Here is a 13,383-nt window from a genome sequence, read left to right as displayed (position 1 = left end):
ACTCAGCACAGTCTGTACAGATTCGGCCTATTTCTGGCTTTGCTTCTTACTTGACTAATTTTGCCCACGCTGTGACTCACCACCTACTAAATTGCCAGGTTAAGTTAGGATTGTCACCCTTTTATACAGATAAGCCATGAATAAGGCAAAAAAAAGACGATCCTTTTACTGAACATTCACACTGTGTGTACTCTACCCCCTCAGGTTCTATGGCTTGTCCATTCTTCTGTAATCATGTCCGGTACATGTTGTCTCAGCACAAATTTGTATCCGTTCCTATTAGATTTTTTGGGGGGTTCTGTTAATAATATCTTATGAATAATAAGCTCCCTGTCCAGAACTAGCTTTATCAAGGCAAGGTGCTCCTTCTAATTGATGATAAAATTTTGAGTACGCAATATTACTGGAGTGGTGGCCTAAAGCAGAGTTTAGACTGGAGGTCATATCACACTTTGAACCATATCAAAATGTTTTTTGTTTGAATAGACTTTCATGCAAGACATAGAACTCGGGAATTATGGTTCATTAAGTTTGGTGACATCACTTCATAGAACATAGCTCCACCCACATTTAACCTCATTAGCCAGAATAATTAAATACACCTTTGCTTCTAAGCTTAATCCAAAAGGCAACTGGATTTGGTTGAAGTTCTTGAAGACGTTTCACCTCTCATCCGAAAGGCTTCTTCAGTTCTAACTGACAGGTGGGCAGAGCTAGAAATATAAGACTATAGGTTATGCTAACAGAAGTGTAATCAGCATCGGTGGGTCAGTTCTGGGCCGCTGTACTGGTTATTTTATCTTTTTATTTTTTATTTGATGAAATGTGTGCACATTAACTGCTGTGTGAGGATTTTTTCCACATTACACCCACCTCTAATTAACATCTATTAAGACAAGTCATTACAGTTGGCTCAACTCCAAGGATTTATTACGGTACCTATGTTATGGCCAGAATTTTAATTTAAGTTGCTTGTATAGAAGAAAAAGAAAGACACCGTAATAATAAAAAGAGCCTTTAACACAGTATAGTAATAATAATAATGTGGATTCCCCTGTAAAAAGGTATCTTCATACACAAAAAAAAGTGGTGAGAGTTGCATACCTTTATTACCAGATTCTTAACGTGTGTCAGCAAAATAATTTATTTTTGTCATTCAGAAAAACATGCATTCCTGTGCTGATTTCTGCTTCTGAAAATGTGTACAATTTTGCTTAAAAATTGCTTAAAGTTCTTCAAAACTTTGACTAATAACTGGCTTACTGTAATTGAAATCACTGGTAACAGCTTGGTGGCTCATGCTTCAGTCCATTTAGATCATACATGTGGCAACATGATTTCAATGCTTTTTTAATTGGATGTCACAGTAACCGAGATCTGCATCTTGCCAAAGAGTTACTAGGGCTGAGCTAGATTCTAGTTAGTCGAACTGAAATGCAAAAAGCCTGGACAGACAACCTGACTCAAATGTATCAGCAGTCTGTTGATGTGTATGAGATGCCAGTCTCTAAAGGGAAAATGATTGGCTACATATTAAAAATAACTCTTATTACGGCCTCACCTTAGCCAGAAATATTTGGCACCCTGAAATAGGACACCGGAGATAAAAAGGCTGATATGTGTTTTAATGTTCATCCAATGAAACTTAAAATACCATCAAATCAGCTGCAATTAACATTCTGCAGTTCAACCTCCTACCTAGAGAGTCATCTCTCCCCCGAAACTAAACAGCATCATGGCAGCCAAAAAATCATTGTCATCCAAATTTTAATGGGACACACAGCATGAAATTGTGTCAGGATAGTCTGTGGGATTTTGATAGCTAGATAGACAGACAGACAGACAAACAGACAGACAGACAGACAGACAGATAGATAGATAGATAGATAGATAGATAGATAGATCATACCCTGTAATATAGTCAGGTATCCTGCAGATGGCGACACTGAAGCACATTTTCCCCAGCAACAAACCACACTCTTTCTTTGCTCATGTAAATTCCTTAAAAAATGTAGAGTCAGTGAGTTCATGTGGCCATTATCTTGACTTGTTGTGATATTTTCTAACATTTTCCACAGACTGCAAGTCACAGAACACTGTGCAATGCATGCAACATCCGATTTCCTGTGATCCAACATCAAATTGGACATGCTCCAATAGCCTGAAAAAGAAATAAAGACAATATTCTGTTAAATGTGTCCGTTTGGTTTAGATGTATGATAGATAAGTTACAATAGAGGCCCAGCAATACAGTAACAAGGCTGTTAATGATTTGGAAACAGTTTTTGTGTCCTGAAAACAGAAGTGTTTGTCTCCTGTAATTCCCCTGAGAATACTCCATCCATCATCAGCGATGTGATTTTTCCCTTGATTCATCGGGAAATCCTGCCAGTTGGAAGCTTTCCCAGTCATTACTAACAAGCCTCTCACAAGCCTTCATTTGCTGATTCCTTTTTTATTTTCCCCATAACAATCTTGCATTGTGTGTATGGTGAATATCTGGTATTGTGACCACTCTATGCAGAACTCACTTCAGACATCACCACTTGCAATGGCAGCCATATTATCTTCATCAGTCCATGGCTGTTGCTAAGTAACTTGAAAATGTCTATGCCAGCTGTCAGCATCTCACAGTCACACTTATTGGTACATATTTACAGATGACACTATTTTCACAGCTGTGATTGCAATAAGGAACATAATTCAAATATAGCAGAGTAAAGTTTAATAATTAGCTATGGCTACAGATAAATCCAGGTAAAAAGGATGGGGATATAGAACCCTCAGTGTAAGCAAAGATCATCCTGCCTGTGAGCAAGGCACTATAATTTACTATCAGTTCCTTTGTATGCGACTATAACAAATTACATAAAACACACCATAGTTATTTAACCATAAAAAAAATCGTATGTGTTTATTTCTTGACTTTTATTTCGTAAAATTCTATTTTAACAATGTTACTTTTTTTATTTACAAAATTTCATAAACTCCGATTCAAAGTTCAGTTACTGAGCAGCAAATTTAAAACTGCATTGGAGTAGCACTTGATAATAGTACAATATATCACTAAATTAGTAATAGTCAAGATATTGATGGTTAACCAATTTAAGGCTTAGGGGTTGTTTAAAGTTTTCTGTGTATTTTTCCATAAATGCCTTAATGCAAAAAAAACAACAACCATGAAGTTAGCATGTTCTGCCTTTTGTTTGGACATGACCTGAGTTGCTCCAAAACTAGATTAGCGGGTGTGTAAAGGGAAGTGTGTGACAGGTGAAAGGAAATTGGGATGTGACTTCATTGTGGAGATATGCTACAGTAGGTACCCTATGTGTGTCACCTGGGGAATTTTAAAGAGACAAAGAGGGAAAAGAAGACGTGTGCACAAAAATGTTTTTGAATAATGCAAATCTTAACAGACATAGGGGTGAAGTTAGGAATTCTATCCTCCCTGAAAGAATACAGCTAATGGATCATTTTATACAACCTGGGACATGGACAATGGACAACAATGCTTCACAAAAAAACACATTATTACATTGTAAGATAGGTGTTGGTTTTGGTTATTCACATGTAACATCAGTCAAATTCACTATAGTAATAGTTTTAGAAACATGGATTGATACACTTGATTCGTTGCTTTAGGGCAAAAATGTAGAGCTCAGCTATTTGGACAAGATAGGCCCAAAAACTGAACCAAGCCGGACCCAGATTATATAGTATTTTACTGGTAGGAGTACGAATAAACCTAGGGCTTCTGGGGCCTCCGGGGATCTGAGGTTTATTCTTCAGCAAGGTAAAAAAAAAAAAAGGAGCCCTGACAGGATGTGAAGAACATACACAATCCCCTACACCTGCCATTTGCAAACCTGAAGGAATCGCGAACACAAGTAAAGGCTCGGAGAAAGCCGAGTGGAGTCGAATGCAGAACGGACTCCTTCCCTCCCCATTCCTCTCAGTCGTGGTGCAAGCAGCCATGTTGCCGCGAGCTTGTTCCGGTATCAGGGCAGGATCGTGCGCATAGACTGCATTCGGGCGCAGCTCCTCGCCTCTCTCCCCCTGTCGCCCGTCACACGCACCTCGCAACAAGAAAACCCAGGTTTACCGATAATGGATTTTACAACTTGATGATTCCTCCTTCACTCGGCTGGGCACGGGAATAATTATAGCAGTCGGTGTACCGACAGGACGAACTGGTATATCGCCACACTGCACTGCAGCACTGGTGAACGACCTTATTCCAATCACGCAAGACAAGGAAGAGCGCCGGTGATTTCCGTGGATTTTGAGTTTTGTGGTTTGCTCTGTGGCAGTCACCGCCGTTGCGGCCGCAGGAGGATAAGCTAACTAGCTAGCTTTGCTTCGAAAGAAACACTGAATTAGCTAGCTACATTGGCTAATATTCGCAAGCCAGTTAGCAAGCGCAACAAATTAATTGGTGTTTCTCGCCTGCCATGTGACCATTTTATGTGGTGCTGCTTTTATTTTAGGACACTCTATCCTGGATATCACACTGGGAACATTTTGAATTATTTTGTGTGAATTGGGAAGGTCGAGACCTCGCCGGGAATAACTTCGGCCTGAAAGTTTGTGGACTCTAGACCTGGTTTCAAACATGAAAGTAAATATCTCTGTCACTTAAAGAGAAAAAAGACGTCGAGATAATATTATGAAAACGACACTGGAAAAACATTTGTTGTAGATTTCAGCGACAGTTGGGGCTTCCTCATACGTGAGTTAGCAACCTTTCAGGTTAGCATGCTAACCACCTAAAGGAACCATATCTTGTTCAACACAACCATTTCCCAACTTTTCGTCAAGCTAGCCCAAGTAGCTTGCTGGCCAAAACGTCACAGCGTCAGAGTGATAGCTCGTTGGTAATCATCGACGCCGATAAATGCTAATTGGGAAGTGAATGTTTTCAAACTCAGACTTAAGATAAGTAAGGATTTGCCTTTTCATGTTTTGTGCTTGTTGACAAACATGGGACGTGCGGTTGCTGCTAGCTAGTTTCTAGCTAGCTGGCTAACTCGGCTAGCCGCTGATGTGGGATTCAACTTGTTGATTCACGGGCTATCTGTCGTGCTGCTAGCTGGCTAGCACTGGACATCTGTTGGAAATTTCCGTGTATCATCAGCAAGACAGATTTTAAATGCACAAAAGACACTGAAGAATCGTTCGTTTTTCACCGCTCCTTTCCCCTTTTTGGCAACTTCAAGTCTTTCAAAAATGTCAACAAGGAACCCACTGGTGCAAGTCATTGAGAATTCGACCGGGCAGGTAAGATGCATCTCTAAGATAATTCATTCAAATAATTTAATGGTTGATATTTTCCCAAAGAATTTCCTTTTGTTGGAAATTTTATATCTGCTCTGGAGGGAGGCCTAGTTTGGCCTTCACGAGTCTCTCGTTTTCTCTTTGCCTTTCTCTGTCTCTTGTTTTCTTTGCCACACAGCAGTGATTCACCAGCTTGCCTACGCACTCACACTGGATTTCCCACTCCTTGCAGAACAGAAGAACAAATTTAGGTTTCTGTTTAGTCTGTGTGTCAGGGCATGTCCTCCTACTTGACTTTTCATTTCTTTGACCTGTCGCAATACAGACAACCCTGACAGCCAGTTCTATATTTTCCAAATTCTTGAAAGTATAGAAGGCAAGCATTTTTCTAGTAGCCAAATGCATAACTATTTCGTAGCTCATGTGACAGTGCTTTATTTGAACCCATAGCCACTGATAATCCATTGAATACCATAAACAATCAAGTGAAATTTGTTTATTTTATGGTTAACTTTAGTTGGAGACTTGATTGATTGATTGATTTGTGAATTCTACAGTTCAGGGAAGGCCTTTATATGCAGCGATGGTCTATTCAAATGAGAAGTTAATGTATGTGACAACATTAAGCCTGTCAGAACTTGCTGTTAGTTGTTGTGAATACTAATCGTCAAAAAATCAAGTGGTTCTGTAGTAATAGAATAAAAGTTCTTGTTGCAACTGCAAACTTGTAAGAGACACAGTTTATTAATAAATAAACTATGAGGTCCAGAGCACCTCTGGAACATACACATATAATTTAGAAGTACTGTAGAAATTTGATCCCAACTGTCATTTGGAACTTGGTACAGGTGGGGTGATTGATGCCACTTGCAAACAATACACACCATCTTTTGACCGTAAACTACTGACCATTATCCACAGGCCTAAACACACTTAAAATCCCATTTCATTATTACACTTGTCAAATGGCAACAGGAGTTTGAGAGCCAGGCCATCAAAAAAGATAGCTTCTTTGTTTCAAATCAGTTGGGTAGAGAAACACTCAGTACTGTGCTTAAAAGTTTCAAAGAAACCACTTGCGTGTGCTCATTATTAGAAGACTGGAACAAAACCATGCTTTGAAGATTGCAGTATCTGTCTAAATCTTGTAGACTGTTTTTATTCTTTATTTATCGGAATTATAAAAGCCACAGAAGCTCACATGAATACCATTATAGTTTCCAAACAGACCATGACTAGCATTAATTGGACAGCTGTTGACGAGCTTCATTTAATGAAACATCTCTTATGAGCATTGGATGGAAAATGTTGTCTGTCTGCATGTTGACAGGGTAGCCAGTGGATGATGTCAGCACGTGTGAGAAGCTTAACCTATTTCTACATTTGTGTTGCTTGAGTATCTTTAGGTATATGAATGTAGCTGTGGTGAGGATTTGGTGAGATAGATTATATTAGCAGTTGGTCAGAAGCTCTAAAAAGTGTAAAGGAAATCCACATGTCAAGACAATTAGGGTAAAACCTCAATAGTATAACTAATATACCCTGATAGTGGTTGTTAAAGAAATAACATGGTAAGCATGGTTATAACATGGTTAATGGTACTGTTTTACTGTCTTTCCCAAGTGCTGCACCCTGTCAAACAGTTTTCTACCTAATACATTTTAAGCCCAACCCTGGTGTGTAAACTGCAGCTGCACAGCCAACCAGACCTCAGACCTGCTCTTACCAGCCAATGGAAAAGTGTCTTAGTGTTGGACACTCAAAGGTTAAAAGATTTAGTCTGTCTTCACTTCTTGTACAAACAAAATGCTGACCAACGTTGTGTGTTGATACCATGATCTCACTGCGTGTGCTGGTGTGTGGGCTAGCTTGTCTCACACAGTGGATCACTGCTTCCATTAAACTTTATAGGAAAGCAGATTGACAGCGAGACTGGTGTGTAGGACACATACATATTCGTACATGGCTACACCCTTACCTGGAACAAAGGTCATAAACAAAAGTTGATTATGTAAGTCTTTGACTGTTGCAGCCTCTCACACACACAAACACACATGATCAGTACCTTTTTTTGATCCAAAGTGGTTTTTAGGTGAATGTCATAGTTTGTTTGTTTTGAACATTTTGATATAACACACAGTTGTACAAGCATGTCAGTAGTAACCATTATTAGTGAACGTCCCAATTGAATACAATGAGACAACTCTTTTTGCTTCTCCAGAGGGCCCTGGATAAAACAAACGTCAATCAAGAGTTAAGCCTTGCTCGATGCAATATTATCACACACATTGTGCTGGCCACTCATGTACTTGGAAGCATACACATGGGGCAAAATACCTTGTAGTGTACAGCATTGTACCACAAGCAATGGGAGGATTGAAGAGAGTTAAGCTGCTGTCTTGATAGTGTTAAACAGCTGCACACTCAGGCTTGAAAGAGTATAAAACCAAAGTGCCGTACCTTGCTGATTAATAACCCTCACACTGAACTTCCTGGTATGCCGTAACCTGTACCAAGACAGACCTATGTGTTGCTTTGCTGTAGTGCTATTGTAGGCCTGAATGCACTCTTACACATCCTGCTAGAGCACCTAGCGAGGATTTAGGGGTGAAGGAATAAAGTGTGGGGTCATGACAAGTCCTTAACTGGGTTTGTAGGCAATAGGTCACAGATGGATACTCCCACACAAACAGTCTGTTTTAAGGTCCATGTATAGAAAGCCCTCGGTGTCGGGTCTCAAGATACAGGACAAAATGGCACCGGACATGAAGACGGGCTCAGTATTGACACGACTGTCTCTGTTACTGTCTGGGACTCAAATGTATATTTTGATCTGGTTGTTCCATGTGCCTCTTAGTAATAGCAAATACTTTCGAAATTCTTCACTTGTATCTGCAAAAAGACTAATTAACTGTCATGAAAAGGTTGTTTATTTTAACATCTTCAAGTTCATCAAGTTATGGTAGCATAATGGTAATTTACTTAACTGAGGTGGAAAATTTGACTGGCAAACTAAGCCGTCAGTTAATGTTTATCAATGTCAGCAGTGGTCTGTAACTTGAAAGATACCAATACAAAAAAAACAGTTGTTTCACACATATAAAAAGATAGTTGTCAAATGTAGAGAAGTGGCTTGTGACATCTTCCTGATGGTTTTAACGGCAGATATATTGAGTTGCTTTAAACTGCTATGTTGCCCTGTTACAAAAGGTTCTCTGGCTGTGAGTTTGAGGAACTTATTTGAATATGACACTGAACTTTATGTAACACCAGTTGAACTTTTAGCACCTGCAATTCGGACATAATACAGTATACATTTATATAATGCAACTTGTCTCTACAGCTATATTACATTGCTGCTGTAAATTAGTCCCAAATGAGGTATTAGTGACTTATTTTATTAACATGTTTGCTGTAAGCTTGCACCTCTTGTGCACTTCCCCAGACGTGATCTCTTGATTGTCTGGTTTCCTGTTTTACTATGTTCCCCCTCTGTTCATTGAGCCACGTCTCGTGAAAAGACAGACTGATGCAGCCAGAAATACTGGTCTGCCTCTCCAATTGTTACTTCATCCTCCATTTCATTGTTTGGGTAACTGCACACAAGCCGAGCAAACTGGAATCCTCCCCACATTGAGGTGTGATGGATTTTATTCATTTGTCTAAGTCAGATATTTCCTTATTGAAGAAGTCATGTAGAGAAAACTACAGACAAAACTCCATTTAGAACTTGACTTTGGTTGTTGACAATATGGTTACCCAAGGTTTTTCATGGTAGGCTGCCTGGCACCAAAGGAAAAAAATAAGGAACAAGGAAGTGGACAGTCTTTTGAGTCCCCCCCCCAGTACATCATTATTTTTTAAGAAAAAATATATTGACATTCAATCAACATTTTGCAATATATATAATTTCTCAAGTATTTATAAAGAATGAATACAAGTGATACAACTCAAACATTTACATAAGCTACTGTAAAAAATATTTTGAACAGGTCCCCACTCCTTTTTGCACATAGAAATGTGTCACAGCTGCACAGGTCTTTTTCAGAAACCAAATGATCAACAAGTCTATGAATGATGTGTTTTGGACACTGCACGAATGAGTTCACGTCCTGTGCCAACTATGTGGCATTGGCGAACCCTGCAAAAATCTTGCATTATGTCACAGTACATCAAAGGTAGATGGCCCTGTGAAAAAGACTAGATTTTGACATGTAGATGTGTTCGGGCGGAACACATATCTGAAGTGTGACACTTTTCAGATTGGACACTGTATAGTAGATTTACATACATTTCCTGTGACATGGCAACACAAATTTCAATTTCAGCCTGCTCTTAAAGCCACGCCCTTCAATAATATACCAAACCTAAAATAACTTTTGATTGTCAAGGACTTCACTACACACAGACAAAGTTCAAGCTGGGTTGGGAAATCTCTGAGGTTGTAAAAAGTATAAGGCCTGTAAATAACTCAAAATTAATAAAAATAAATTATAGTAGCTGGATTTTAGTTATATAAAAGTTTGTTTCACATACCGGTAATTAAATGTCTGTAACTAATATCCAGCGAACTTTTTGCACTTCTAAAAATAAGCAATCCATGACTTGATCATTGATTTATTGATTTATTTTTGGCTTATGCCTTAAATTGACAGTACAGCTGAAGATAGACAGGAAATATTGGGAATAGAGAGTGGGGGATGACATGCACCAAATGATCGGCAGACCAGGAGTCGAAACCTGCGATCAGTGCTACAAGGACTATAGCCTCTGTACATAGGGCACACGCTCTACCAACTGAGCTAAACCAGCGCCCCAACTTGATCATTTATTAATAGTATGCAATAGGAATTCATAGCACTTTTTATACTGCGGTTCCACCTCAGCGCCTTAACGAAGCTCATGCAGCCTTTGTTATTTTACATTGGATTATGATACGCCGGCATAAAGCCACCCCAATGTATGTTTTTACAGAGTATTCCGGCGGTGCGGAAGTAAAATGTGCCCGAAGTGTAAGCAAACAGCTTGTGCTTCAAATACACACACACACACGGCGCTGTTCCGCCCTGCCGGTTTCTCTGTTTACACAGACGCCGTCTCACCTCTGTTACGCCTCTGTTACTACCCCCGATGCCAGCTCGGAGACGGGACGACTTTGCCCCACCATTCCGCCTCCGTGCGTTCCACATAGGAGATGGAACGTAACAGAGGCGTAATAATCCTACCTTGCACTGGCAGTGTAAAAAGGGCTCATCATACTCCCTGCATTAGGCCTAATTCATTCATTAAATCGCTTACAGATAAATGTATAGATAGAGTACTTTATTTATCCCTGAGTGGAAATTATTATGAAATGTATTTACATTTTATCTGTTATTCATTACATTTATTGATTTACTCTTATTGTAAAGTGTGATCAAATTCCTTTTAGTTTTCTGATGAGAGTTTTAAATTTTTCCTTTCATTCAATGACACGCTGAGCAAAACAGCATCTTCTCCTGTGGGAGATAGTTGTGCAGATGAAAAGAAAATCGAAGCAGACTGAAACATTTTTTAAAATCAGAAGATGGCCCATATGAACGAGCCTAGCCCACTTTAGTCCTTCAGTAAAGGCTAGGAAAAGTTCCCCCCCAAACTATAAAGTCAGAATGCTAGCTTAGACCATTAAACTGAAGTAACCCTTCCATGATTGCCAACTGGCATTTAATTCTGCCTACATGTATAGATTTACTGGCACTGTAAATTACCTTGCTTGCCCTTCTTAATCAGGCAGAATAAATGGAGGTGGATTTTAAGAATTTCTGCTCGAATGTATGACTAACATTTTAGTGCCAAAGAGGTATAAGGATAATCATTTCAGACATTATAGCAGGCATTAGTTTAATGCAGAACCCTCAACGTTCTCATTTAAACACTTAATAGCATTGCCAAACTTGTTTGGATGTACCCATGAACTAAAAGCTGCCCCATAAATGTATCTTCTCAACTTAGTTATGTTTGCAATCAGCTGTCACAGGTCACAAGTTTTAAATGATCAATCATCATCAAATCGAATCAACAATACGTTAAAAATGAAGGATGAGGAATCAGTAACAGAATTAATTGATTTGTGTAGCTTAGAAATGAGTGATTTAGGTAGCTAGGTAAATAAATATTTCAGCAATATTCCCTGAATTAGATTTTTTTTTTAATCCACAAAAGATTTGAGAGGCAGCAGCTGTCTATATTTGTATTAATTCTGAATCACAACCTCACGATAAGATCTTGTTATTCCTCTGATCAAGGTTCCAGTCTAGTCTGGTTTGACCTTTTACCTGCACCAGGACTGAGACAGTGATGGTTGCAGGTTTGTAAAGGCCGTCAAGCACCACAGCAACAATAGACAAAGCAAACACAGTATTGTAAATATGAGGTTAGCTGAGCATAGTTTGATGTATTTCACCTGACACCCTGGGAGTGTGAGAGCCTCACAGAGAATCTCCCAGCAAGCTGTAGAGCTGGAAATCCAATACAGAAGAGAGAGACTCACCGCATGTGTGAGTGTATTGACACGGGTATGCTGATGAAGACGTTTTTTAGTATTCTCATGTTCACCCTTTTGCTTGACTTCATTCCTGCTCCTATTGAATGAGTCATCTTATAAGCAATCTATATCACACATGCACACCCACACGCACACGTGTAGCCATTGCTGTTACGCCCAGGAAACCATAAATTATGCCTCTCTCCTTACCAGACCAGTCACTAGGCAGATGAACAGAAAGACAAAGCTAGCCAGGGCCCTAGCAACAGAGAACCTGCCGCAAACACACACACACACACACACACACACACACACACACACACACTGGATCATTCACTCCATCACATTCATATTTGTTCTTGCCGGCGCACACATAATAGGCGTTTCTCTTTTTCCCCACACACACAGACTTCTGCAATAAGTTAATAAGATTGGAATCGGCGTTTGGATTGAATGTGTTCTGTTTGCCATTTTGACCTTAAAATCCCGTGGACACAAATTTAGGGCAAGCAGGGGCTACCTAGGTGTTTCACCAACAATGCAGTGAAGTTCAGTGCTTTGTGAGTGTTTGTGTGTGTTAGATTGTCTGATGTAGTAGGATAAAACAGGCCATTCCGGTCTAGCAGTGTGGTAGGTGTGGCAGCTAACTGTAGACCTGCGTTTTGAGGGACTTGACGTCATTGAGTTAAAGGAGTGTGGATTTCTCTCCCACAGCTTGAACGTAATTCCGTCTTTCTGTTGAGTCACCTGATGTCAGTCTTCCGTCAATACTTGCATTTCTTCTTGTGATAAAGTTTTGTTTCGGTATCTAGGAACAGTGTAATGTATACCTGAGAGAGGTGATTGAGTACAAACACGGGTGCATTTTTCCAGACTGTGGCCTTTTTCTTATCACGTGGAGAAAAATTGTGTTGAACAGAACTACAGATAAAACAGTTGTTTTAATATATATATTTTTAATTGTCTTCAGCAGAAGTACTTTCGAAAGAAGTCCTATTAAATAGGCTGTCTGTAGCAACCCTTACTTGTTAGAAATGGACTGTACTTATATAGGGCTTTTCTAGACTTTTGACCACTTAAAGCGCTTTTACACAACATGTCACATTCACGCATTTACACACTGATGGCAAAGGCCTGAGCACCAATCTCCATCCAGTATCTATACACATTGGCTATGCCACCGGGAGCAATTTGGGGTTTAGTGCCCAAGGACACTTCAACATGTAGACTTAGGGAGCTGGGGATTGAACCTCCAACCTTCTGATTGAAAGATGACCGACTCTAGCACTGAGCCACAGCCGCCCCTCACTGCTCACTTAGAGCACTCACTGCTGCACCCAAGTAGTAATGCTGCTTATTATCCACAATATTAGTTTAACTCAGCTCTGTGTCAGAGGGGTTTGTGATGGTGTTTCTTACACTGACCATTCACTTACTAACCAGTTCTTAAAAAAAAGCCAGTTTAAAATGCTCTAAGTACCCCAAACTGTTGCCCAATTTGATTCTGAGGCTTTGACCTGAGTCCATTTATCGCTCTTTTTCTGTAGGAGTAGCTGCGTCCATTAGTAGAAACTTTGTGATCTCTG

The 13,383-nt window shown here is 39.7% G+C and overlaps 1 protein-coding gene across 8 annotated transcripts in view; it reads left to right on the top strand.

The window, feature by feature from the left end:
• The first annotated feature begins 4,007 nt into the window (after positions 1 to 4,007).
• mark2b (MAP/microtubule affinity-regulating kinase 2b) overlaps positions 4,008 to 13,383 on the top strand; it is a 52,374-nt gene continuing 42,998 nt past the window's right edge. For all 8 annotated transcript variants that reach the window (XM_069671956.1, XM_069671959.1, XM_069671958.1 and 5 more), the window contains exon 1: positions 4,008 to 5,277. In XM_069671956.1, coding sequence (XP_069528057.1) covers positions 5,227 to 5,277 — 51 coding nt within the window. In that variant the 5' untranslated portion in view covers positions 4,008 to 5,226. The remainder of the gene's footprint in view (positions 5,278 to 13,383) is intronic.

Source organism: Semicossyphus pulcher, unplaced genomic scaffold, assembly GCF_022749685.1.
Source record: "Semicossyphus pulcher isolate SPU_LCO1_2020_fin unplaced genomic scaffold, fSemPul1.0.p SCAF_21, whole genome shotgun sequence".
Lineage (NCBI taxonomy): Eukaryota > Metazoa > Chordata > Actinopteri > Labriformes > Labridae > Semicossyphus > Semicossyphus pulcher.
The sequence above is the reverse complement of the archived record's forward strand: the minus strand, read 5'-3'. Positions and strand labels throughout refer to the sequence as shown.